We start from the raw sequence: 26,238 nt of genomic DNA on the forward strand, positions 1-26,238 counted from the left end.
AGTAGGTGACATAAAAGCTCATGCTAACAACCGGACCCGGTGACTGGCTGGATATTCACCAGCAAGACTATTCCGTTGGAGGAAGTACCTAGTGAAAGCAGATCAGACCACTGCCACTCTGTGTTCTGAACCAGGAGTACTGAGCAAGCTACTAAGACAGGCTCAGATACAGGCAGCAAAACATAGCTTCAGTTAAGAAATGGAGAACCAGGTGGGCCCAAAACTCAGAAACAAGGAAGAAGTACAATGGGCAGAACTAGGGCACAGGAATAGGGTCATGCTAGCTGATCACGTGCCTTTTGTGTGTGTGAGAGAGACAGGGTGTCACTCTGTTGCCCAGGCCGGAGTGCAGTGGTGCAATCACAGCTCACTGCAGCCTCGACCTCCAGGGTCAAGTGATCCTCCCATGGCAACCTCCTGAGTAGCTGGGACTACAGGCATGAACCACTATACTTCCAGCTGATTTTTTTTTAAACTTTTTTGTAGAGACAACTTTTTGTTGCCCAGGCTGGTGATCAGATGTCTTGAGCCTCAGCATGCTGGCCTAAAGCAATGATTCTCAGATCTAGAACCTTTATATCAAATGAAGCCTTACAGAGAACCCAATATGTAAACCCAGGCAAAGCAGAGCTCGTCTGGCTTGGGTAGGGCAGGAGGTCTTGGAGCCCTACCCATCCAGCACCTCCCCAACAGACCCTCTGTGTACGTTGACGTTTCCTTTTACTGGAGCTCCTTACATTCCTCTTTTCTGGGTCCAGGATTAGCCATAGGATTGGAGAGGGTTGAGCAGCCCTGGCTGTAGAGGAAAGAAGACTCCAGAAGCTGGAGAAGAATTCAGGATCTGACAGGAAGTTCAAGGTGACCTCTGGGAGCCTTCTGAGAAGACAAAGGGCACACAACCTGAGCAGTGTCTCTGTGCCTCTCACCAAATTACAGTGGGCCCGGACTTTGCTCATTTAATGAGATAGAATTAGTAAAGTCTCCAGTGTACTTTTCATTCCTTCCACAAACTTTTACTGAATAAAACGACTGATACTCAATAACGGTTGGTCCCTTCCTTTTTCTCTCCCTCCCTCTCTCCACCACCATTAGACCTCATTTCTTTGGATTAAAGGACTGATTTCCACTAAAATGCAAGTATTTCTTGGAAACACATTGAGCTTGATAACTTATTTATTTGTTCTTCTGTGAGCATTAATTTATGAAATCATTTCCACCAGACAGCTAGTTGAGAGCCACGTTTGATGGATGGGAATCAGAGACGAAAGCCAGAGAGAGCCCCAGATGACTGAGGGATGGAAGGCCCTCAAGAGACTGGGGAAAGGCGGTAATGACAGGGGTCACACTAACACAGTCACACCCAGGACAGTGTCAGATTGGAAGAGGGAGCAGTGCAGACCTGAGGGTGGCTGAAGAGGGTTGCCTCAAGGAGGGTTCCCACTGTGGCCAAAGAGATCCTTGGAACCAACTGAAAACAACTGGACAGGACTACCGCCTGCAATCCACTCACAGTGGGCATTTCTTACACTCAAACTATGCCATAATATTTTATAAATCATAAGTTTCAGAATACATGTGCAGGACGTGCAGTTTTGTTACATAGGTAAATGTGTGCCATGGTGGTTTGCTGCACCCATCACCCCATCACCTAGGTATTAAGCCCAACATGCATTAGCTATTTATCTTAATGCTCTCCCTCCCCAACCCCACTGACACTCCCCAGTATGTGTTGTTCCCCTCCCTATGCCCATGTGTTCTCATTGTTCAGCTCCCACTTATAAGTGAGAACATGGAGTGTTTGGTTTTCTGTTCCTATGTTAGTTTGTTTGCTGTTAGGATAGTGGCTTCCAGCTTTATCCATGTCCCTGCAAAGGACATTATCTTGTTCCTTTTTTATGGCTGTATAGTATTCCATGGCATATATATACCATATTTTCTTTATCCAGTCTGTCATTGATGGGCATTTGGGCTGATTCTATGTATTTGCTATTATGAATAATGCTGCAGTGAACATTTGCATGCATATATGTTTATAGTAGAATGATTTATCTTCCTTTGAGTATATACCCAGTAATGGGATTGCTGGGTCAAATGGTATTTCTGGTTCTAGATCTTTGAGGAATTGCCACACTGGCTTCCACAATGGTTGAACTAATTTACATTCCCAACAACAGTGTAAAAGTATTTCTACTTCTCCACAGCCTCGCCAGCAACTGTTGTTTCTTGACTTTTTAATAATCGCCATTCTGACTGGTGCGAGATGGTATATCATTGTGGTTTTGATTTCTATGCCATAAATATTGAACTGGTTTTCCACTTTGCATTTTTCCTTTTCCATAACCACAGAGTCAACATCTTATCTGTCTTGGTAGGTAATGCTCATTTATTATCTTCTGTCTGTAGTTTACAGGTTTTTCTGAATGATTTTAAGAACTTCAAGTTCCAGTAGAGAGAATGAATGAATGACTTCTCTTAACTGGACTTCTATCACAAAATCATGGCTAACTTCATGCATTCCAAAAAGTGATCAAGATGTCATTACAGGCAAACTTCTTTTTTTTTTTTTTTTTTTTGGCGATGGAGATTCGCTCTGTTGCCTAGGCTGGAGTGCGGTGGTGTGGTCTTGGCTCACTGCAACCTCCGCCTACCAGGTTCAAGCGATTCTCCTGCCTCAGCTTCCTGAGTAGCTGGGATTACAGGTGCGTGCCACCACACCTGACCAATTTGTTTTTGTAATTTTAGTAGAGATGGGGTTTCAACATGTTGACCAGGCTGGTCTCGAACTCCTGACCTGAGGTGATCTGCCCACCTCAGCCTCCCAAAGTGCTGGGATTACAGGCGTGAGCCACCGTGCCCGGCCTCCAGGCTAACATTTAAGGCAAGCTTTTTTGGTTTTGGCTGTAAGAAAGAGATGCCAATCTGTCCCACCCCTAAGGAGCAGAAGAGCCTGAAAAACCAAGAGGCCAGTTGCTTCCTCTTGCTGTCTTACATTTTTGTATTTCATTTTTCTTTCTAAGGTGCAGTGAGAGCCCAGATCTATTTATTTTGTCTGTTTCTTCCCATGTTGCTCGTACTCACAAATTTCTACTTAAATTTGCCTCCTGGCTTCTTTAAGAGATAAACTGTTGCTGCAGTAAGGTTAGGGTAAGGAAATTACCTTACTTAATAGCTGGTAGGTCACCAACTGATGATTGCTGGTTATGGTGCCTTGCTGTGCAGTCCATGAACTAACTTATTTAGTGAGAGATTTTTCTGCCGATTTGCCATAGCCTTGAGGTAGAAAAATTGAAATCTCCCACAGAGGCAGGAATTATGTTGCCAAAAAAGGCATTTTTAATATTTGTAGACATTTTAACATGTTAAAATGTTGCATTAATGTTTGAGTCAAAAGATAAGATTCCATTTTGAAGTTATAGGGATTTGCAATCAGTATTTCTAAGGTTTTTTGCCATTAAGTTTTCCTTTGCATTGATTTTATTTCAGTTTCTCCATCTGTACATGATTCATGGTGTATGTGCTTGAGGTGGGTGGAACTTGCCCTTGCTGAACAATTTTCAGTGTAAGAAGCACTTAGTTCTCTCCCAGTACCCCTTAAGATGATAATAAGGACATTTTAAGGGGTCAGATACACAACAGTGAGGAGAAAAACAAGGTTGAAACCCTTAAATCTGGGAGAAGGCATACAATGTTGGTAACTGATAAAGTTGGGCCGGGAAGCCACAGTCTAGAGTGCATTTGGAGGAGAAAATACAGCTGAATAAGACTCCAGGCTTATTTGGAAATGCCCGGGATGATGGATAAAGCAAGAGACTGACAGCAGAAGGATGGACTGGAGATATCTATATGGAAGAGGAGCCCTTTATTTCATCCCTACCCTACCCGGGAAAGCCCAGCACCCAGCAGCTGTCTACTGGGTGAAAAACTGATTCATTCTCAAGGTATTAGAATGTCTCCAGAGAAAAGACCTCCCAACCTGGCCATTAAATAATCACCAGCAGGGTGGTGCAGCCCACTGTTTGATAAACTCTGCCAATGTCAGCACAGCTCTCCATCAGTTTTTCCTGACTCATCATTAAATACGAATGGACAAAAAAACATCCATAGCTATTTGAAGAAGGACTGCACCTTAAAAGACAGGGGCTAAAATAAGCAAATGGAAGCAATAATCCTAAGGGAGACAAATTTCAGGAAAAAGAATAAAGCTTCAAGAGGGAGCTTTACTTAGTTTCCTCAGAGGCATTAGAGAAAATGTTAGATCCATAGCTAGAGCAGGATGTTATAAGAGGAAATCAACATGCATCAAGAAAGAATGTTTAGACATTAGAATATGATTGTCATGATCAAAAATTCAGAGGAAGGACGTAGAAGATCAAAAAATCTCTTAGAAGAAAAGCAAAAAGACAGAGTAAGAAAATATGAAAGAGTAACAATTATAAAAGATCATTCAAGCTTCAAAAACCAATTAGAAAACTAGAATTAAAGAATGCAGAAAACGAAGGAGAGAAAAATTATTTAAACACATACACACACCAAAAAAAACCAATATCTTAAGCCCCAGATTAAAAGGGCCTGCTAAGTGTTCAGCACAATGCTAGGTCTACCATAGTGAGATTTCAGAAAATAGGATTAGAGAGAGAAATGTTAAAGAGAACACAATCTTCTCTGATGTTAAAACACACACACACACACACACACACACACATCACCTGCAAGTTATTGAGAACATTATTAGCAACTAATTCCTTGTAAACTAGAAACAGCAAAGCAAAAAGTTACTTGAGGGATTACTGCAGAAAAACAAGAGAGTAAAACAAGCAATAGTCAGACATAGAATCCAGTTAAATGGGATTCTTAACCTCTGAGGGACACAACTGAGAGGCAGAGCAGTGTAGAACAAGAGATAGTTGCTTTCATTATAACCTTTTTTTTTTTTTTTGACATGTACATATTACTTTGACAAACATTTTTTAATTTTTTTCAATAGCACATACACATCAAATAAGATTTTAAGACCAAAAAAGAAAAAGGGGAAAATCCTTAATTCTGCCATCTCAGACACATTTAAATTTTTTTAAAATTTACTTTATTCCCATCTAGCTTTAAAATATAGGTTTTTTAAAAAAAATGGGGTTGTAGTCATATTATATATATATAATTTTATCCTGACTTTCTCAGATAAGCATTTTTCCTGTAGTTACATATTCTTTGTAAACATTTTAAATGACTGCAACTATTTACAATGACATGTACTACAATTACCCTAATCTCTATGACTGAATTGGTTGTATTTTTGATCTTTTAGATAGAAGTGTGATAAATAGTTTGTTATAGAAATAGAAGCCACCAGTTTGTCTATTAGCCAGTTTGATTCCATCGGGAGGTGTTATTTTTATCTGGTTAGGCACCACGTGTTTTCCAGGCTCTATGAAACCATTGTAGTTGTGGGCTCTATATCTCTGAAAAGCATCAAAACCCCTTGAACCTCAGAGACTGTGGTTTCTTGTTTTAGTGACACTGTGTTAACCAGAAGAAGTGCAGGGCTATTTCTGGGGGAGAGGCACTGCAGCTTCCACCGGGTCCTACCCACAGGCATCTCAAATGCTTGTAAACTTTGCTGTAGTTCATTGAAAAGACCCTACCAAAAACCTAATGAAAACTGAGCTGGATACTAGATTGGTCTTCATCTTATAATGGAACATTTCAGCATAAAACTGACTATTTTGGCCAGGTGCAGTGGCTCACACCTGTAGTCCCAGCACTTTGGGAGGCTGAGGCAGGCAGATCACGAGGTCAGGAGTTCAAGACCAGCCTGACCAACATGTTGAAAACCTGTCTCTACTAAAAATACAAAAATTAGCTGGGCGTGGTGGCACGTGCCTGTAATCCCAACTACTCAGGAGGCTGAGGCAGGAGAATCGCTTAACCTGGGAGGTGCAGGTTGCAGTGAGCCGAGATCGCGCCACTGCACTGCAGCCTGGGAGACAGAGCAAGACTCTGTCTCAACCAAAAAATAAAAATAAAAAATAAAAACTGTGACTTTTTCTTTGTCTTTAGTTCAATGCAGTAGAAATTGGAAACTCACACTCTTGGAATCCAAATGAATGATTTCAAAAAAATGTTTGGTCTCTTGTGTCCATAAGTGTTTCAGTTTCAGAATTTAAGAGCTTCATTGGACTAGTGCCCCCAGTGAGTAAGGATATTCGCTAAAATAAATGTAGATATGCCGCCATAAAAATGAATGAGATCCTGTCATTTGCAACGACATGGAGGTCATGTCGGATGGAACTGGAGGTCATTATGTTAAATGAAATAAGTTAGGTACAGAAAGACAAATTTTGCATGTTCTCATTTATTTGTGGGAAAAAATTAAGATAATTGAACTCATGGGGATAGACAGTAGAAGACTGGTTACCAGAGACTGGAAAGGGTAATGCAGTTGGTGGTGGGGGAGAAGTGGGGAGGGTTAAGGGGTACAAAAACATAGTTGGACAGAATTAGTAAGACCTAGTATTTGCTAGCACAACAGTGTGACTATAGTCAAAATAATTTGTCTATTTTAAAATAATTAAAAGTATATAATTGGATTGTTTGTAACACAAAGAATAAATGTTTGAGGAGATAGATACCCCCCCCCAAAGGATGTATGCTGACAATTCCAAAGACATTTCTATTTTTGGGGGAGGCCAAGGAGGGTGGATCCCCTGAGGTCAGGAGTTCGAGACCAGCCTGGCTAACATGGCAAAACGCTGTCTCTACTAAAAATACAAACATTAGCTGGGTGTGGGTGGCACACGCCTGTAGTTCCAGCTACTCAGGAGGCTGAAGCAGGAGAATTGCTTGAACCTGGGAGGCAGAGGTTACAGCAAGCTGAGATCGTGCCTCTGCACTCTGGCCTGGGTGACAGAGCGAGACTTCGTCTCAAAAAACAAACAAGCAAAAAGGCATTTCCATGTTTATTTTCCCAATAATTTTAAAGCCAATTTGTTTATTAAGGATTTACTTAACTCATATGAAAAAAAAAATGAAATAATTAAAGTAAATGTAGCATGATGTCCCACTTACCCAGAAATTCTTTATCTGCCATCCTGCCATCAGACACATAGCCATAAACTCAGAAGTGGTGTAAAGGACCACAAAGCCACTACAGTAGATGCCACAGATATTAAACATCCAACATTGCAAGCTGTACTTACAACAGGGAGAGCAACATGCTTCTCTGGCTGATGCTGGTGCTTCCTGGATGGCTGTATTGAGAAGAATTCTGAAGGACACTTCCCATCTCAACTACAGTGTGTCATCAGTGATTCACGCTAGACATGAGCATGGAACGGGAGAATGATGGTCATCTGCCGTCTGCTACTTTCAAATCCATTAAGCCTCACTAAAAAGTCTTGTTTGACTCCTCTGGTTCTGGCTCAAAATTTTTTACAAGGTTGAAAAAGGCTTACAAGGAAGAGTGTGTGAGGCAATAAAAGTTAGCTTAGACTACGTCCATTCCATTTAGCCCATTAAACTTGTACTCTGATTACCATGGGCCACATATGGGTCAAGGATTTGGGTACTACCTCAGTGGTGAATGACACTCAGCCATTTTTCTCTGTCCCACTTCTAACACAGCCAGCATAAGAAACCATCCTTTTCCATAATATCCATATTTTTAGCGTGTGAAGACTGGCTCCAAAATCAATTTTAAATCTGCATTGGAAAAGAGCTTTTTATGTCATCGTATTACATTGTGTCATGTGCAGAGTAATATGAGCTATAAGAAGTCCAGAGTTCCACGGTGGTGTATTTTGCATAATACCGTTTGTGTTTCCATCAAATTGTGTTGTTGTTTTGATGTAACATAGATAGCATATTACATGTTTCCATATTTTTCTTCCCCTCTGTTTCCACTGTGAGTTAGCCAGAGTCACTATTTAAAAAAAAACTATCAGAATCACCAAGAATGGTGTTTTTGAATATAAGATTAAGGAAAAAGGAATTGAAATGCTGAAGGTATAATAAAGATGGCATAATCTTAACAGGTGAGTGGCAGGTAAAATAATGGATATAAATGATTTCTAATCTTAGTAAAGTGTCTATGAGGCAAGTATTATTGTCCTCATTTTACAGATGGAGAAGTTGAGCTTTTGAAAAGTGAACGTTTGCCAAAGACTCCACAACTCAAAAGAGGTACAGCCAAGGTTTGAACTGAGGTTTGTCTGATACCAGCCTTTGTGGTTTTCTCTCTCTGCCGTTCATGAAAGGTGAAAAGTTTAAATGATAAATGCAGAGTAAAAGCCTTGTATTAACTCATAAGTTTTAGAATCTGAGAAATTAGCACTTTTTCTAGATCTTGAGATTACAAAACTATTCTTAAAAGTTGGTTATTGTCAGGCACAGCGCTCATGCCTGTAATCCCAGCACTTTGGGAGGTTGAGGCAGGTGGATCACCTGAGATCAGGAGTTTGAGTTTGTCTCTACTAAAAATACAAAAATTTAGCTGGGCATGGTGGCGGCTGCCTGTAATCCCAGGTACTCAGGAGGCTGAGGCAGAAAAATCGCTTGAACCCATGAGGCAGAGGTTACAGTGAGCCAAAATCGCGCCATTGCACTCCAACCTGGGCAGCAAGAGTGAAAACTCTGTCTCAAACAAACAAACAAACAAAAACGGTTGGTACCAGGTACATCCATCTGCAGTTTCATCGACTGAGATTATGTAGCTCAAGAAACTGAGGCTCAGAGATGGCATGATTTAGCTGAGGACACCCAGCTAATTAATCATGGAGCTGAGACCAGCACCCAAATCTCCTTTTCAAGGAACTTTGCATATGGCGTCTTAAGGATTCTGCTATTGAAAGCAGCCAGAAATCCTGTCTTTGAAAGCCATGGGCCATATGAACAAAACTGATCCACGTTTCAAGCATGGAGCTGTGTAAAAACACCAGTAAGTCTTTTTTCAGTTCAGTGGCTTTCAGAGAAGGTGCTGTCTTATATAAGGATAAGTAAAATATGAATCGTCTCTAAGTTCACCTTTTGTGATAAAATTAACTCCACCTGGGATTTTCTTCCTTCCACCCTTTCTAAAATTAAAACTAGAAATCCAAGAAAGGAAGCAGTTGTCTGGTTCTTGAGCTACAGAGAAATAAATGAGCAGTTTTATGTCTCGGGCAGAAGCAGACGAGAGGCCTGTGGGCCTGGCAGTGCAGAGTGAGGAGAAGGAGTCAGGGCTGTGAAAATTCGCTGACAGGGAGGGAGTAGGAGGTGTCCAGGCCTCCAGCTCAGCATCTGATCTCTAGAGCGAGCCCTCATGTGGGTGAAGCAAGTGTCGATGCACAGAGGAGCCCCTGCAAGGTGGGTGAGAAGGTTATTTCAAGATGCCAGGAGCACTCGGGCCAGCTTGGAACTCCTTTCATGGGCACCATGAGGAAGTCTGTCCACTTCTAAAAGAATCCTGGCCACTGGCAGGGAATGTTGGGAGCAGATCTAGCCTGAGGACTAGAACTAGGTTAGAGTGCCAGGTCCCAGCTGATGGATGAGGTCCCAGACAGACCCCACTCCTGGAGACATTTGGGTTCCAGCCAACAGTGAAGAGAGTATGCGATGTGGCACCTGAGCCCTGTCCCAGGGACCCTATCTGCCAGATGTGGCTGGCAGTGAATGGTCAGCATGGAAGGAAGCCCATGGTCACATCTGTCTCCTTTTCCTGGACCCAAGTGAGCACTAGCCCAGCTGGACTGGGGTATGTTAACTCTCCCCGCCAGAACCCTGAGCCTGCTATTGAGACTAGGTGAGGAGGGAGGTGGCAAGGGAGAGGAAGGGCAAAGGCATGGAATGAATTACCTAATACATAGACAGCTCATGAAGAGTGACCATCCTCTCAGAGTCGCCAGAGGTTCTTTCAAATGCACATTCCTGGCCCTGCATTTCGAATGCCCTGGGAGTCTGGCCAGGGAATTCACAGTGTGTATCAGGTGCCCTGATTTTTATCCCTGTTCCATTGTCAATAAGAGTCCTCCAAGGAGAGCAAGGACGTGCAGACTGGGGCAACTCTGGAGACTGCACTCAGAGAGGAGAGGTGGAAGGAAGAGCTGCTGGCTGGGAAGCTACTGTCATCATCCTGTGGGGGTGAAGAGGGGCTGTGGGAGTGAGGGTGAGAGAGGCCTCAGGAAGGACTCCCTGGAACTGGAGGCAATGACTGGGGTTTGCTCTGAGACCAGCCAGCCCTTTGGACTCAGAAGATGAGGGTCACCCATCACCATCCATCTGGTGGAAACATTACAGGAGCAAGTGGATAAAAGATGATTTTGCTGTAAGATCAGAATGGAAGAAGACGAACCCAAAAAAAAATCTAGAGGGAGGAAAGCATATGGTTTTTAAAATAGTACAGTTTAGAATGCATTGCAACACAAATGGATTAATTTTTGTACAGTGTTGGCAATGAAAAAGATTCTCATAGTTATCTGGAATGCTTACTCAGAGAGACGATCTCATTTCCCTAATAATGCAAAATCTTGAGTAGCGTGGGGTCTTACGTTAAGACCCAAAGGGCTAGGCTTGGCAGGGAAGGGCACTACAGGGGTGCCCATGGTGTGTGCCAAGACTCAGGAACCAGAGGAGCAAGTCACAGATCAAGTGCTGGCAAGCAAGCTGGCTTGGCCAAAGTCATCAGTGTGGTGACAATCTTAGAGAAAAGTTTGAAATCCATATTAAATATTTTTTTCTTTTTTTTAAAAAAAAACAATCTTACCCTAGAAGCACTACATGGAAGGAAAAAATAAAGTTGCATAATCATTTAGAAAATATATGTGCTGAGAGAACTTTGGTATTAAAAGGTGATTATAAAACAATGCAGGATAGTAAATCTTGGACCAAAGATAAATCATGAACACCAGGGCAACCAAATGGTCCCAGAAGACTGAAAGGCATCCGTCAGAACAGCCCAGTGGAAGTGCAGCCATTGGTCTCATTTCGTTTCCCAGGAGGCTCAAATGTTGCTCGCTAAAGGTCTTGGTTCTGCTAAGAGTGGACTGAGTAGGAGGTGCCAGGAGCAGTTTCCTGCAGGTCCCTGGTCCTCAAGCTGCCAAACAGCAGCATCCCTGCTTACTGTGGTTGTGGCCAAGCAGTTGGCAGCTCGATGCCTGGGGCTTCTCAGCTCATTTCTGCTTCCTCTGGATCTTCCGGTCCAGTCATCTTTATTTATATCCTCCTATAGCATTGCCATAGATGGGTTGTGATGAACGCCATTCGTCAACCTAATGGGCTCAAATGGAACTCTTTGAAATCCCCCAGCATGTGCCTTGGTCTAAGAAAAGAATTCTTAACTGCACTTTTAAAACTAGGAATTTATGTCTTCCCATAAATTGACCTTGTGAGGTTATTTGTGGATTCCAATAGGGAAGTGGCCTTCTTAGGTCCCGGTGCCTCCTCCGCCTTCCCCTCACCAACCAGCTGATGCCCTCTGTCTACTCCTGCGAGCCTGGGGTTGCTGAGGACAAAACCCTGGCAGGCTCAGCAAATGGAAGAGGTGTCTGCTTCCTTTCTTGCTCTGGAGCTGTGTGTCTTGTCTCTCTCCTTCTGCCATTTATTCACTCACTCATTCAGTATCTATTGCACTCCTGCTTTGTCCAGGCAGGGTGCTGAGCACTGGAGATGCAGTGAACAGTCTGTGTTGAGGGACCTACACCTAAACAAATAAGCGCACAAGTACTAGCTCAGGGGCAGCTCTGGAGAAGCAGCAGGTGCCATGAGAGCCTCTGTAGGAGGCTCTGGCGGTCTCTGGTGCCCTGCTCCTCCTGTTACTGCAGGACTCTGGGGGCTGACTGCATATGTGACAGTTCTTTGGATGTCCCCCATCGCTTTACTCTGTCCTTCTTTGTGAAATCTCAACCTCAGCAGATGAACTCTGCTCTGGTCAGAATCACCCTAGGCTCTGCTTCTCACCCAGCTCCTGGCCCCCTCCCTGTTGCCACTGCTGCAGAGAGAGGCCACCAGGGTTACTGGGTCCCTCGGACTAAAGGCTCAGGCTCCAGGGGGAGGCCAGCTACCAGAGGACACCCTCAAATGTGAGGAGGGCAGGGGGCTCAGAGCATCCTCAAGGCAATGCTCAGGCACCCGCCCACACAAGCTTTGGTTTGTTTTACAGTGTGTAAATCTCCGTACAGTTTTCTCACGATAAATGTAAGATGCATTCATTGTAATAAAAACTAACACTTCAAAAAAGGAATAAAGGAAAAATTGACGGTATTCTCATCTTCCTTTATGCCAATCACCAGAAATAACTGCTTTCAATTGTGTGCTGTGTCTCCTTCCAGATCCTTTTGTGTTTATGTAAACATGTTGATTTTTATATTGTCCTACATGTTCGTATTATCCTGTAGTCTACTTTTATTCACTTGAAAATTTATCCAGGACTTTTCAGGATAGCACACACAGATCCTCCTCATTCTTTTCAGGTGTCTGGTATTTCAGTGTGTGAATGTACCATAATTTCTCTTAAAACCAATCCCGCATCCATGAACATGTAAGTTCTGCCATATTTTGTTGTAATTAATAAATTCATAGCAGCTATGAATATATGTAATATGTATATATACACATACACATACATCTTTCAGTGTCAAACTCTTCTTAGAAAGGTATTTCAGGTCTAGTGTCTCGCATTTTAATGAGTTTTCATACACAATGAGATGCTCTTAATCACCTTCACCACGTGGCTGGATGGACTGATGCACTCCCCCATTCGCTTCTCATATGTTCCTCTCTGGAACCTGCACCTCCACTTCTCATGGTAAACTCAAGTGCTTGAGTACTCTCAATCGTGTTTTTTGCAGATTCTGTTTATTTCCATTGAATTTGTTATTGTAATTGTGTAATTTACTTAATTGGTATGTAAACTGAAGAAATATGAGGGGATTATTGTTTTTAAGAAAAAGTGTAAATTATATTTCTCTCATTCCCAACTTGAACTAAAAAACTGTTACTAGCTAAACACCCACACCTACACACCTACACCTACACCAGTATATCAGATACAGTAGCTTCTACCGACTCATAAATTTCATCAACCGTGTTTGGGAATTATATCCACTCTTAATCTGCTTTGCCAATATTGTCTCTGGAAAAACATCCTACAGCTGTTTGGTTTATTTGTAGATTGAGTTATCTTTTCTCCTTAGAAATACCTGAGAACCAAGCATGCCTTATTTAGAATGTCTGATGTAATCTACCTTGATAAAAGTTGGTTTTGAGCCCTTCTCCTTACCCCCACCAAGCCATTTCAACTTGTAATGCCCTCAGAAAGACCATATCCAACTTCATATAAGAGAAATGGAAAACCTGGAAATCACAACTGTTGCCTTTGAAAGTGAGAAGGTGTCTGCATATAAACATCCTGCTACTTAAGTTAATATAATGTTAGAAGTGATTTTACAGCCCCTCTAAAATTTACCAACCCTTATGAGACTGTTGTAGGTATTTAATTGTTGGATGCATGGATACACAGAGAAACACTAAATTCATGCAACAAACATTTATTAATTGCCAACTGTATACCTACAAATTGGCTAGCAACTGCTGGGGCCACCACAAAGCACAGTGGTTACAAATGCTCTCCCAAGGCCTGTGACCAAGCTTAAGACTTGGAGCCACCAGGAAATGCAGAGATGCAGTTTACTCAACAAAGCATGCACTCTCTAAAATGGCCCAGCCCTGTGTGTGCCTGGCCAGTGGAGCAGGATGCTGGGAGGCAAAAAAGAAGTTTTCTCCTGAAATCTATGAATTCTCTTCATCTTCTCAAGGTGTGCCCGTGTAATTCAATCACGAATTTTACTTAAACTGTGCGGCATTTGATAGAGCCTTGCAGAGACTACAAGACATCTGACTGCTGTGTTTTCTCTTCTAGGATATCAATGAGTGTATTCTTGAAAACTATCCCGAGTGTTCCAACCCCAGGTTATTTTACATCATTCCGTACTTTTGTGGACAACATCCCAGATGCAGGTAAGGGCTACAGCAGGCTCGTGGCATGCACGTGTGCACAAGGGAAAGAACCCCACCAGCCTGGCACTTGGTGGGAATCTTTGGTATCCCTAGTCTCTCAACCTTCTGGAATTCAGTTCCTGTTTACTGTTAATCTTTCAAGATAATGTGTGAGACTCCAAATGTCCTATAAGTAATGAAATTTAAAAATCAGCGTCTGCAGAGGCCTCAGAAGACCACCATATAAAGCTTTGTAACTGGAACCAAACCCTTGTTTATACCTAAAACATACTTGTCACTACTCAACCCATGTTGTCTTTCTCTTTGGATAAAATGACAAAATGTCACATAAAATGCGATCGTGAAGACCAGGAACAAACACCCAGCCTGCTCCTCTACAGTGACTGACTTAACCAACAACCTGCCCTCGTGGCATGTGTCATTGAGTCTGAGACACTGGAAGCCCACACCCACAATCCCATGGTGGATACACTTAGTAGGCAGAGGAGAAAGTGTTTTATAGTGATCACCTGTCAACCTTACTTGAAGGCAAGACCTTCTTTAGAAAGTGACTTACTCAGATAGTCAGGACCCCCAGGGTGTGATCTGCCCAGGTCCTGCATCAGCACCCCTGCATACTTGTTAAGAACCCCCACCCAATCATAGTCTCATGTGTAGCTGCCTCCCCAGATGCTTCTGGTGTAGTTATAGTTGAAATCTACTATGCTAGACAAATGTGGTAGCCTGGAGAAGAAATGGCAGCAACAATGAAGCATTATCTTTGCTTGGTAGAAAATCAATGTGCTACCAGAAGTGACATTATTCCCCAAAGGAAACATTAACTAGAGGGTCCTTGTGTTTCTGAAAAGGCCAGATAAGAACTGCTACTTCTACACTGGCAATGCATTCGTTGTACTTTTTTGCTTATGCTATGATTTCTGCTTTGTTATTAGGCATATTGTTGTTATTCCTGTCTTGTTTCATTTGCCATAACAAAAGAGTTTGCTTATGGTCCAAATTACAGAACCAGGAGTGTTAGTTTTTGACTTCACCATAAGCCCCCTGAGTCCAGGTGGCCTCTCCCCTGCCCCAACCCTTGCCTCAATAACAAATACCTCCTGGTTAACATTTAGTACTTCAGGTATTGGGAAGATCTGGGGCTGGATGACTCACTTGCTGATCACAGTGAATATCTTTATAACAGGCAACATGATTTGAACTCCCTAAAGTATTTTTTAAATCGTGTAGTATTTTTCAGATTTTTCAATTTTCTAATCTTGGAGAGGTGACTCATAACACCATACCTTGACACACACACAATGATTTTTATAACTCTTTTATCATATCACCTTGCACAGTCTTTACAACAATGCTTTGAACTAGGTAAGGGTTATTATTATCATTTTTCAAAAGAGAACCCTGGCTTGCCCAATTCCCCCAAATGATAAATGACAGCCAGGCCTGGAGCCCCACTCCCGGGCTTTTCTCACTCTCCTGTCAGTTCAGAGAGCTGGTCTACAAATCAGATTAGGCTGTTTTCCTTCTGCAATCTAAACAAACAAAATAAAACAAAACAAAAATCCAAAGATTTATCTTTAACTCTTCCAAAGAATAAGATGATTAACAGACATGACCTGACACCTCTTTTGAATTCTACATAAATACTATGTCAGTCAGTTTTGTATTTCAAAACTTCTAAATTCATTTAATTGGTTCACTTTGGTCCTCCTATAAAAGCCGTTGTACTCACCCCTTGATTAGTAGTTGTTAGGATCTGACTGCCTGTGCCTGCTTTCATTAGTCCACACTACTTAAGCAGGGCCTCTGAATTCAAGGCCCTGGGCTTGGCATGAAGCACGGATGAAAGTGACAGAGAAGGAACGGTGAGCAGGGCAGGACACCAGCTGGAAGGACTGAGAAGGCTCTGGATGGGGCTACATCTGGGCTGGTCCTTGAGGGAAACAGGAGTTGGACTTATGCAAGTGAAGGTGGGAGGTAGAGGGAGTAAACTTTCAGCATCTTGTTGCTGAATTTCAAATACGAATCTCTGATTTTCAATAAATTTTTATATCCATAAAGGGAGCCTGGTGAATGGGCCCTTGAGAGAGCAAAGCTGAACGTGAATGAAAACTTCCTGCTCGTGGGGATTCTTGAAGAGTTGGAAGATGTGCTGCTGTTACTGGAAAGATTTTTACCTCATTACTTCAAGGGCGTGCTCAGTATCTACAAAGACCCAGGTAACTTCATTTGTAAGCAAGCTCTTCTCCATGACAGGTCTGTGTCCAGGGATACTCACCTTGAAAAGGCCTCAAGAAATAAAGGAGTGAAACGATCTCTTCTGATGACAAAGGGCAGTTAGTTCTCTGGGCTTGCAAAGGAAAGTTAGAACCAGGAGATGCAGATGCCAAAATCTTGAGCTTCATGTTCAGACATAAAATCACCATGTTCCAAAGGCTTAATGGCTCCATTTCTCCCTGTAGAAACTGAAATTGGCAACATTCTCCATCGACCTTGTCTTGAGCATGTTGCTGGAAACGGAAATTGGCAGCATTTTCCATCAGCCTTGTCTTGAGCATGTTGTTGGGGTGGGTACAAATGAATCCGTGTGTGCACACCTGGACTCCACTGATGGACACATGCATGAGTATGAAAGAGCCATCCTTGTGATGAATTCTCTCTGGCCAACTTCCATTTGATAACAGCACTCTAGTGTATCAAATCCTGACAGTGGGATAGATAGAGCAGCAAATTGAAAATACAATTATGATTTTATCCTAACAAACTGAGTGGTCCCCAAACAGCAGCAAGAAATTGAATGTGGCAAAGCAATTACAAGGGCTGCCTGTGGTATCATCGTAGGATAATTACTTTCAGAAATCCATCATTTATTTTTTCATTGTCATTTTATCCAAAGAGAAACAAACAACTTGTTTGTTTTTTCCTATTCTCCTTAATCTACTGCTGTGACAACAAACCTTGAATATACATTCAGTGATCTGTTTATTGTTCTGTTTTGTTGACGTGAGATGGAAGAAGGCATTCTGCCCTGTAGAGATAAGCAGCAGATAGGCCCAGTGGGGTGGCTCATGCCTCTAATCCCAGCACTTTGGGAGGCCGAGATAGGTGATCACCTGACGTCAGGAATTTGAGACCAGCCTGGCCAACGTGGAGAAACCCTGTCTCTACTAAAAATACAACAATTAGCCAGGTGTGGTGGCAGGTGCCTGTAATTCCAGCTACTCAGGAGGCTGAGGCAGGCGAATCACTTGAACCTGGGAGGTGGAGGTTGCAGTGAGCCAAGATCGTGCCATTGAGCTCCAGCCTGGGCGACAAGAGCTAAACTTTGTCAAAAAAAAAAAAAAAGAAAGAAAGAGAGAGAGAGAGAAAGAAAGAGGAAGGAAGGAAAGAAGGAAGGAAGGAAGGAAGGAAGGAAGGAAGGAAGGAAGGAAGGAAGGAAGGAAGGAAGGAAGGAAGGAAGGAAGGAAGGAAGGAAGGAAGGAAGGAAGGAGAGAGAAGGAAAGAAAGAAAGAGAAAAAGAAAGAAAGAAAGAAAGAGAGAAAGAGAGAAAGAAAGAAAGAGAAAGAGAGAAAGGCAAGAAAGAAAGAAAGAGGAAAGAAAGAGAAGGAAAGAGAGAAAGGCAAGAAAGAAAGAAAGAGGAAAGAAAGAAAGAGAAGGAAAGAGAAAGGCAAGAAAGAAAGGAAAGAAAGAAAGAAAGAAAGAGAGAAAGAGAAAGAAAGAAAGAAAGAGAAAGAAAGAAAAGAAAGAAAGAAAGAAAGAAAGAAAGAAAGAAAGAAAGAAAGAAAGAAAAGAAAGAAAGAAAAGAAAGAAAGAAAGAAAGAAAGAAAGAAAGAAAGAAAGAAAGAAAGAAAGAAAGAAAGAAAGAAAGAAAGAAAGAGAAGGAAGGAAGGAAGGGAGAGAGAAAACAAGCAGGTGAAAAGCTCCCCAAATGCAGTATGCTGCCTCATATTCCACAGGGTTCCCGAACCCCACCTGCATCACTGGCAGGTCCCAAGGCCCAGGGAAACTGGTGTTTGCCCAGAGAGCCCTGGATCCTGTTGCACAAGGTTAAGGTGGCCCTACCACCATCAGGGACTTGCTGAAGGAAGGTGAATAGTTGGTGGAGGCTACCTTAGCCTCCCAGCTCTCATTAGAGTTCAAATCCCATTTACCTGTATGTAGGAACATGACCAAAAGCTCCAGGTGTGCCCTGCAGATGTGTCTACTTAGCAGGAGATGTGGGTTGAATAGCTAGAAGCATAATAAACTTTAAATAGTGGGATTATGAAAGTAGGATTTCCTTTGCCTTTTTAAAAACAAGCCATTTAAAGAGTTTATATAATTTTAATGTAAAGAGTTTGATGTGACTGATTTTTCTTTCTAGAAGACAACATAAACTCCGTTCTTTGTGCAAGGAGAGGTCTTATCCTAAATTAGACTCCTTTGAAGAAGAAAGGTTTATGTTAATCATTTTCTTCTTTCAGCTTTATCGTGTTCTATGGGGTGTATGTATGTGTGGTGTGTGGTGTGTGTGTGTCTAATACACAGCCTGAGATAAAGGGCTAACTAATCCTGGTGACACATAAGATGAACGCTCTCCATAAAAGATATTATGGCTTCCAACTTTGTTAGTGTCTGCTCAGTCATTTGCTCTGAGAGAGGTCAGCTGCTATGGATGAAGAGAGGTTCACATAGTGAGGAACTGAGACCTCAGACCAAGAGCCACGTGTGTGAGCCATCTTGGGAGCAGACACAATGGCCCCAGTCAAGCCTTCAGATAACTGCAGCCCCAACCAACATGTTAATGGCTGCCTCATGAGAGATCTCAAGCCAGGACCACCCAACTAAGCTGCCCCTGAATTTCTGACCCTAAGAGCCAGTGTGTGAAATAAAGGTATGTGTTTTTATTTTTTATTATTATTGTTGTTTATTTTAATGGGCACTGTCTTGTCCCAGCATTTGGGAGGAGGAGCCAACATGAGAGTCCTCTTCCAGTTACATCACCATCCATTCTGAGGTCTGGAACACACACCATTCACAGGATGCAAAACCCAGCACAGGGGTTGTGGACCTGAGAACCTAGATAAGGATATTTTTATATTCATGCTTTTGAATACAGATAAACCACCTATAAAAAGCTTAGCCCAGAGGACCCACGTAGTGGCTTTTGTCGGTGTATATCATATTGACTTCCTATTTTCTCCATTTAAATATGTGTCTTCTCAGAAATTGTGGGCCTTCGTTCCGTGATCTGAAAGTTCATTAATTCAAGGAGAAAAGATTTCTGAAAACCAAGTTACTATTAACTCTTTTACCTTCAGCCATGATCTTTCCACCTATAAATTAAGATTATTTTTCCCTCAGAGTTTGGCACAGTAAATATCTCAAAGAGAAGAAAGGACATCTGGTATTCCTGTGTAGTGGGATGAAAGGTTTCCATAAGCCTGGCCACTTGGCCAGTCCATGCGGTCCAGCTCGACTAGCGGTTAAAACAGTGAAACGCTCCTATACGGCCTTCAGGGTGCACCTGCCAGCCTGGCTGCCCGTCCTTGTTACTCCCACCTTTTCCAGCAGCGACGTAACGAAAGGACTAATTCATGGCACAGGAGGGATCTTCAGGACCCCGGGCCAGTGTCACACTCAGCGACTGTTGTTGGTTCAGTTCTTGAGTGGAACTGGTTGTCAAATACTTTAAATATCACCCCACTGTAACTCTCTCAGCTGCCACACATTACATGCCCAATAAAATGAACCTTTGAGTTGTTGCTTCAGTAACTTCTACTGTGTTTTGTGTTCTCTTGGGCATCTTCTTGTGATATGTTTCCACAGTAACACTGAAGACCAAGCTAGTCCACAGTTCCTCTATCCCAACAAGTTTCCATGTCCCCTGAGGCAGAGGACAAGAGATCAACACACAGCTCCGGCCAGCTTCTCAATATATTTTAGCCTCAGGGAAGACTTAGCACCCATACTGTTTTCTCATCACCTCAACTGAGTTGGTGTCAAATAGGTTAAAGAAAGAACAGCTGCAAGTTTCTAGTTACTTCACCATCTCATCTCTGTATTTTTAATCTAAATTCATGTCTTAGGGCATGCTAAAATCATTACTCTTGCCCTTTATTGAAGAATTTGATAACCGAGTAGATTAGAGAACAGAGAGAAGAAAAACTAAAATCTAAGATACTGATTTAAGGGATCTAGTGACCCTGAAGTTATTGTAGATTAACTAACCATCTGAAGAGCTGAATTAAGATGCAAAAACACCACTGGCCATTTTTCTTTGGTGTCTGTCCTGTTATTGGAAAAAAAAAAAACAGGAGTTTACTGATTTTTAGTAATTCCTCTCTAGCAATACTAAAAATATGTATACCAGTCTCGTTACAGAAGAAAAAACACTAATAGCTAATGATTATTTGAAGAGCTAGTAAAAATCATAATGTCTGTTAGTCATATGGGTTGTCACTTATTTTAGATTGAAATGATATTCATTGATTCTTTCAAATCAATACTACTTGTCCCAATACTCACCATTTAGACAGGTTAATAACCTTTCTCAATAACAGCTTAACTGTCTTTTCTCCTGTTCATTTCTTATATAAATATATGCTGACATCAAGTAAATTTGTCTCCTACCAAAAATATTTGAGAAACTTAGCCTTTAGCACTTTTTTAAACAGTGATTTTATATTAATATTTGCATTTTATAGAGACAGAATAGAGTATCTCAGAAGCTTAGGATAGTAAGTACTTGAGATGAAATAAAAATTAGAGTTTTAGCAAGATGGATAACCAAGAGAATATAATATGCTTGGTATTTCTTCCAGCCGGTGCACAGCTGCTGATATTGGGACAAGTACCGTGGAGTGGGCATTCAGAAAACACTGCTCAAATCCTGACCATGAGTTTGAATTAGGGAGCACCAAGGCCCCAGCAGACTTTACTGGCTAGGAGCAACCTCAATGGTTGAACATAAACATAATTATTATATATGATCACATATGTATTCTTATACATAATTATTTTTTATTGATTAATCTCTATTATGTTTGTTCATTACTTATCACCTTTTAAAAATGAAAAACTGAGGCCAGACATAGTGGCTTGCACCTGTAATCCTACCATTCTGGGAGGCCAAGGTAGACAGATCACTTGAGGCTAGGAGTTTGAGACTAGCCTGGGCAACATAGCAAAAGCTCATCTCTACTAAAAATACAAAAAAAAAAAAAAAAAAGGCCAGGTGTGGTGGCTCACACCTCTAATCCCAGCACTTTGGGAGGCCAAGGTGGGTGGATCACAAGGTCAGGAGTTCAAGACCAGCCTGGCCAACATAGTGAAACCCCATCTCTACTAAAAATACAAAAAAATCAGCCAGGCATGGTGGCAGGTGCGGAGATCGCACCACTGCACTCCAGCCTAGGTGACAGTGTGAGACTCCATCTATAAACACACACACACACACACACACACACACAAACCAGGCATGGTGGCGTGTGTCTGTGGTCCCAGCTACTGGGAAGGCTGAAGTGGGAGGATCACCTGAGCCTTGGGGAGGTCGAGGCTGCAGTGAGCTATGATGATCGTACCCATTGCACTCTAGCCTGGGTGACAGGGCAAGACCTTGTTTCAAAAATAAAATAAAATAAAAATAAAAATGAGAAACTGAAACAAGCCCAGAGAAATTGAGAGAATGATCCATAGTCATCCACAAAAATGTGTTAGTAAGGGGCAAGACTCACATATTTCTGAGCGATGAATATTAATGTATTTCTGAATACTTTTTCTCCTCAACTCTTAAAGACATGCTGTGAGCCATCAATATTTTTCTAGTCGTAATTTTTAGGAGCTAAAATCTCAGTGTTGGTAAGGGCCAAAATAAATAAGCACATGAAAGACAAGAAACATGTGAATATGTGTAATAGGAACAGTCATATGAGCATCCCTCTATAAACCCTTGACTTGGCAAATAACCAAGCTGTTCTGGTTCAATAGCGCCACCTAGCATCCAGACATAGAACTCTATGACCTAATATTAACCCATTACCTTCTCCCTTCCTAGTGACTTGAAAACTCATGTGTCCAATCCTTTTACCTTGTGTTTTAAATACTTTCCATGACTAGCACTACATTCGTATTCATTTTCAACACATTTCCATTACAAATGTAAACACTGGAGCCACGGTAGGGAATTTACTAGACTTTTGTGGGCTGCCTTGAGAATATGGTCGCCAACTATTACAAAGGAAAAATATGTAACAAATTCCAAACGAGTGATTTAAATCCTAACTTTGAGGATTTAAGTTCACTTATAAGCTGAGTGCTTTGTTTGAAATATTTATACTTAAATAGTTTTATAAACAATCACAGAGTACACATTTAAATATTATGCTTTTTTTTTTTTTTTTTTTTTTACTATGCATGAATGATAAATTAGACCTCCCATTAGAAGGATAGTAGTGGGCTCACTGATTTCATTGATGTTGCAGTTTTCAATTTTGAGGATATTTGCTAGAAAATGATAACAAATATGTAGAAGAAAACTTTTAAATAGTATGCTGCAGAAATAATTCAAATTTTTATCCATAGATAAAAATATCAGCCTGAGTTCAATACTAAATAATAAAAGCTTGGCCCATTTATAATAAAGAACAGTTATTCTTTAAGGAAAGGACATTGAGTTGGGAGTTAGGAGGAACTTCTAGTTCTTTTTCTGCCGTGATTCTGCCTATATGACCCCGAGCAAATACAGTTTTCAAGTGGATGGTCTTTAAGATCTTATTATTCTAATACCAGTGTATCATGTAGAATGTTTTAAGGCTGCTTGTTCTGTCTTTTGTTACTTAGCACAATTATGGGGTGCTTTTACCCCCTCAAAAATATTCCTAGGCAGTCCCCGTTGCCTTAGTAATCCTCAAGTTTAGTTGTGGGGGTGGTCTCCACCTCTTGGTGTCCTCTAGGACAGGAAGAAATCCTGTTTGGAGAGTTTCTCCTTCAGAATGTGTTCTTTCCTGGAGCTGCTGATGCTCAAGTGATCAAAACAGGGGTCCCCACTTAAACTCTCTGGTCACGATTTCCATCCCTCTCTCTTCATACCACACACACACACACACACACACACCTCTGTGGAGAAGACAGTATGTCATAATGCACTCAAATGCTCTACCACTGAGCTATCCCCCCGACCCCAATTTTTTTTTTTTTTTTTTGACACAGAGTTTCACTTTTGTCGTCCAGGCTGGAGTGCAGTGGCACGATCTCGGCTCACTGCAACCTCTGCCTCCTGGATTCAGGCCATTGTCCTGCCTCAGCCTCCCAAGTAGCTGGGATTACAGGTGCCCACTACCATGCTCAGCTAATTTTTGTATTTCTGGTAGAGACAGAGTTTCACCATGTTGACCAGGCTAGTCTCGAACTCCTGATCTCAGGTGAGCCACCTGCCTTGGCCTCCCAAAGTGCTGGGATTACTGGCATGATCCACCGTGCCTGGCCAAGTATGTCATAATGATTAGAGCACAGGCTCGCGATAGACCACCCGCATGCTTGACCCCCTCCTCCACTTATTAACTACATAACCAGAGGCAAGGTGTAGCCCCTTAAGCCTCAGTTTCCCCATCTGGATAAGATGCATAAATAATCTTATCTACTTCAGAGGTTCTTGTGAGTCTTGCCTGATCAATCCATGTAAAGCCCTTAGCCCAGCCTTACTATATGATGAGTGTTCAGTAATTAGCCTGCCCACCAAGCCCATCACAGGAGAGACAGCGTTGTCCCTGAGAGAAACTGGACTTGAGGCTCTCTTTGTAACTTCTAAATGAAAGAAAGAGGAAAAAATTGGAAGGAATGAATGAAGGAAATGATTATCCTTGACCTGTTTCACCAGTTACAGCTGATATATTACAAGGAAATCTCGTGCCTTTAAGAAATAATATTTCTGTATTACTGACTTGGGCAGAGAGGAACAATTATATTCTAGTCAATAGCCTGTTCCAGAAACAATCGCAGGGAGTAAGTTAAGTGGAAATATTACTACAGTGACATGTTAAGGGGCTGAAAGACACACATAATCCAAGTTAATGAGGTTCTTTAAAAAAAAAGTCATCTGTTTTTGTGCCTGAACTCTTACCAGAAATATCAGGAAGCTAAGACTTTTCACTAAATGAAACCCACTATTGAGACGTTATTGGGGCCAATTACCCTTAACTTATGCTGAATATTGAATTTTACTGACTGTTATAGGCCATGTTATTTAATAGATATAGAATGGTAATAGAGTTTTTTAAGTAAGATTCCTAATATTCAGCTCTTGAAAAACTGTTTTGCATGTGCAGAATTACGTACCTCAGAATACTAAATTAATGAATTAATAACCTTTGTCCAGCAGGTGGCGATGTCTCTCCATTTTCTCAAGAAAGTGCACTATGTTCCCTAATAGTTGACTTTGCTCTGCAAACCGGAGTTTACATAATACTTGAACACAGATGTACAATTATGTCCAATCTGAAGCCTAAAAATGAGATTTTTGGATAGGTAAAGGACTCCAAGTCCAATTGATTGCAGTAGTTCAAACTGCACTTTATGAAAGTCAGTGGCAACTAGGGGAAGAGGGTAGAGTTTGCAATGAAATAAGTTTATGTGAGTTAAAAATATATACATGTATATCTAAATTATATATAAATTATATGTAATATATAATGTACATATTGTACATCATATATATAATATATGCCTTATATTGTAGACATTATATATTATAATATACTATATATTACATAGATACACCACTAACTCTGGCTTTAATTTTTAAAACTATCATTTTAAAAAGCCTGAATTAAACAAATTCTGTCTTTCATTTTTAATTTCCATTTTTATTTTCCACTTCTATTGCTTCTGTGCTACAGCAAAATTCAAAAATATTCTGGAACCTCCCAAATACACAATGATGGTTAGGAGGAATTCAGATTAGCTTTTTTAGAAGGCAATTACGTTGTTTTTAAAAACTCAATTATCATTGATGAAAACAGGACTCCAATTTGCCATTCGTTCGTTTACCATCGATATTCTCTCTAAAGACTTTTTTTTTCACCAGCCATGTCCCAGGTTTGGATCCTAATAATGTCAGCACTGGATCTTGTGTGTGTGTTAAGGTAACACACACACAAGATAAGATGTGTTATCTTAAGCCAGTGTGTTATCTTAAGCCAGTACGAGGCAATACACACAGAAAAAAATAATTTTGAGAATAGATCTGTTTGACAACACCTGATGTCTTTCTGGTGGGGGTTGCAGGGACAAAGGGAATAGTAGTGCAAGGTCTTTAAGATAGTGTCTAAAAATCTAAGCTGGGCCTGGGCATGCTGGCTCATGCCTGTAATCTCAACACTTTGTAAGCCAAGGTGGGTGGATCACAAGGTCAGGAGTTCGAGACCAGCCTGGCCAACATGGTGAAACCACATCTCTACTAAAAATACAAAAATTAGCCAGGTGTGGCAACACATGCCTATAATCCCAGCTACTCAGGAGGCTGAGGCAGGAGAATTGCTTGAACCCAGAAAGTGGAGGTTGCAGTGAGCGGAGATCGAGCCGCTGCACTCCAGCCTGGGCGACAGAGCAAGACTCCATCTCAAAAAAAAAAAAAAAATTATAAGCGGAAGGCATATAACTGTTTCAGCTGTAGCTATTGGGCAAATAGTTCATTTAAAATGAATATATAATGTAAACCCCTTTAAATTAACTTATAAACACTTGTGATTTTTTTAGTGAACATTTTTCTGACGGGTTATAACTCTATATGGTTACAGAGTTATAACCATAGGCTGATAACTTCATTCAGTTTACAGAAACATCACCAATTCACAAGGATTCAGCCTCTAGGCTTGTTTAATTTACTTTATGAAAGCTTAAATTGTGCATAATATATGTGCGTTTGGCCTATTTCAACTGTTACTATTTGTTTTATTGGAAAGGATAATTACTTTACATTATATAATCTCTAAACATGTTTTACTCTTGCTTACTGATTTGTTCTTGCCTTGGGATCATCTCTCCTCCAGAAGACAGCATTTCCAATTTTATTATAAAAGATTAACAGGAAAATAGAACTTCCTTTACAGACACTGACTTTCTAAGAAATCTTTGCAAAAATATTTCTTCTCTCTGAAAACTAATATTTAAATAGGTATAATCTGAAACTACCAGAAAAATTCAACAAACACCTCCAGCAAATAAATGTCTGAGTGTCTGTGATGTCCCTTTCCTGGGGAAGGGCAGAATAAAGATGAAAAC

At 41.2% G+C, this 26,238-nt stretch overlaps 1 protein-coding gene across 5 annotated transcripts in view; it reads left to right on the top strand.

The window, feature by feature from the left end:
- UST (uronyl 2-sulfotransferase) overlaps positions 1 to 26,238 on the top strand; it is a 317,208-nt gene that overhangs the window by 245,383 nt on the left and 45,587 nt on the right. For 2 of the 5 annotated variants that reach the window (XM_074037210.1, XM_074037211.1), the window contains one exon: positions 759 to 4,399. Coding sequence is in view for 3 of the 5 variants with exons in the window: in XM_074037211.1 (XP_073893312.1) it covers positions 759 to 764 (6 nt within the window). In the remaining 2 variants the exon portion in view is untranslated. Of the gene's footprint in view, positions 1 to 758; positions 4,400 to 13,885; positions 13,984 to 16,041; positions 16,200 to 18,591; positions 20,599 to 26,238 lie in introns of those variants that run through there. The other 3 variants (XR_012433524.1, XM_045391389.3, XM_005552086.5) reach the window with 3 other exon arrangements.

This window comes from Macaca fascicularis, chromosome 4 (genome assembly GCF_037993035.2).
Source record: "Macaca fascicularis isolate 582-1 chromosome 4, T2T-MFA8v1.1".
NCBI lineage: Eukaryota > Metazoa > Chordata > Mammalia > Primates > Cercopithecidae > Macaca > Macaca fascicularis.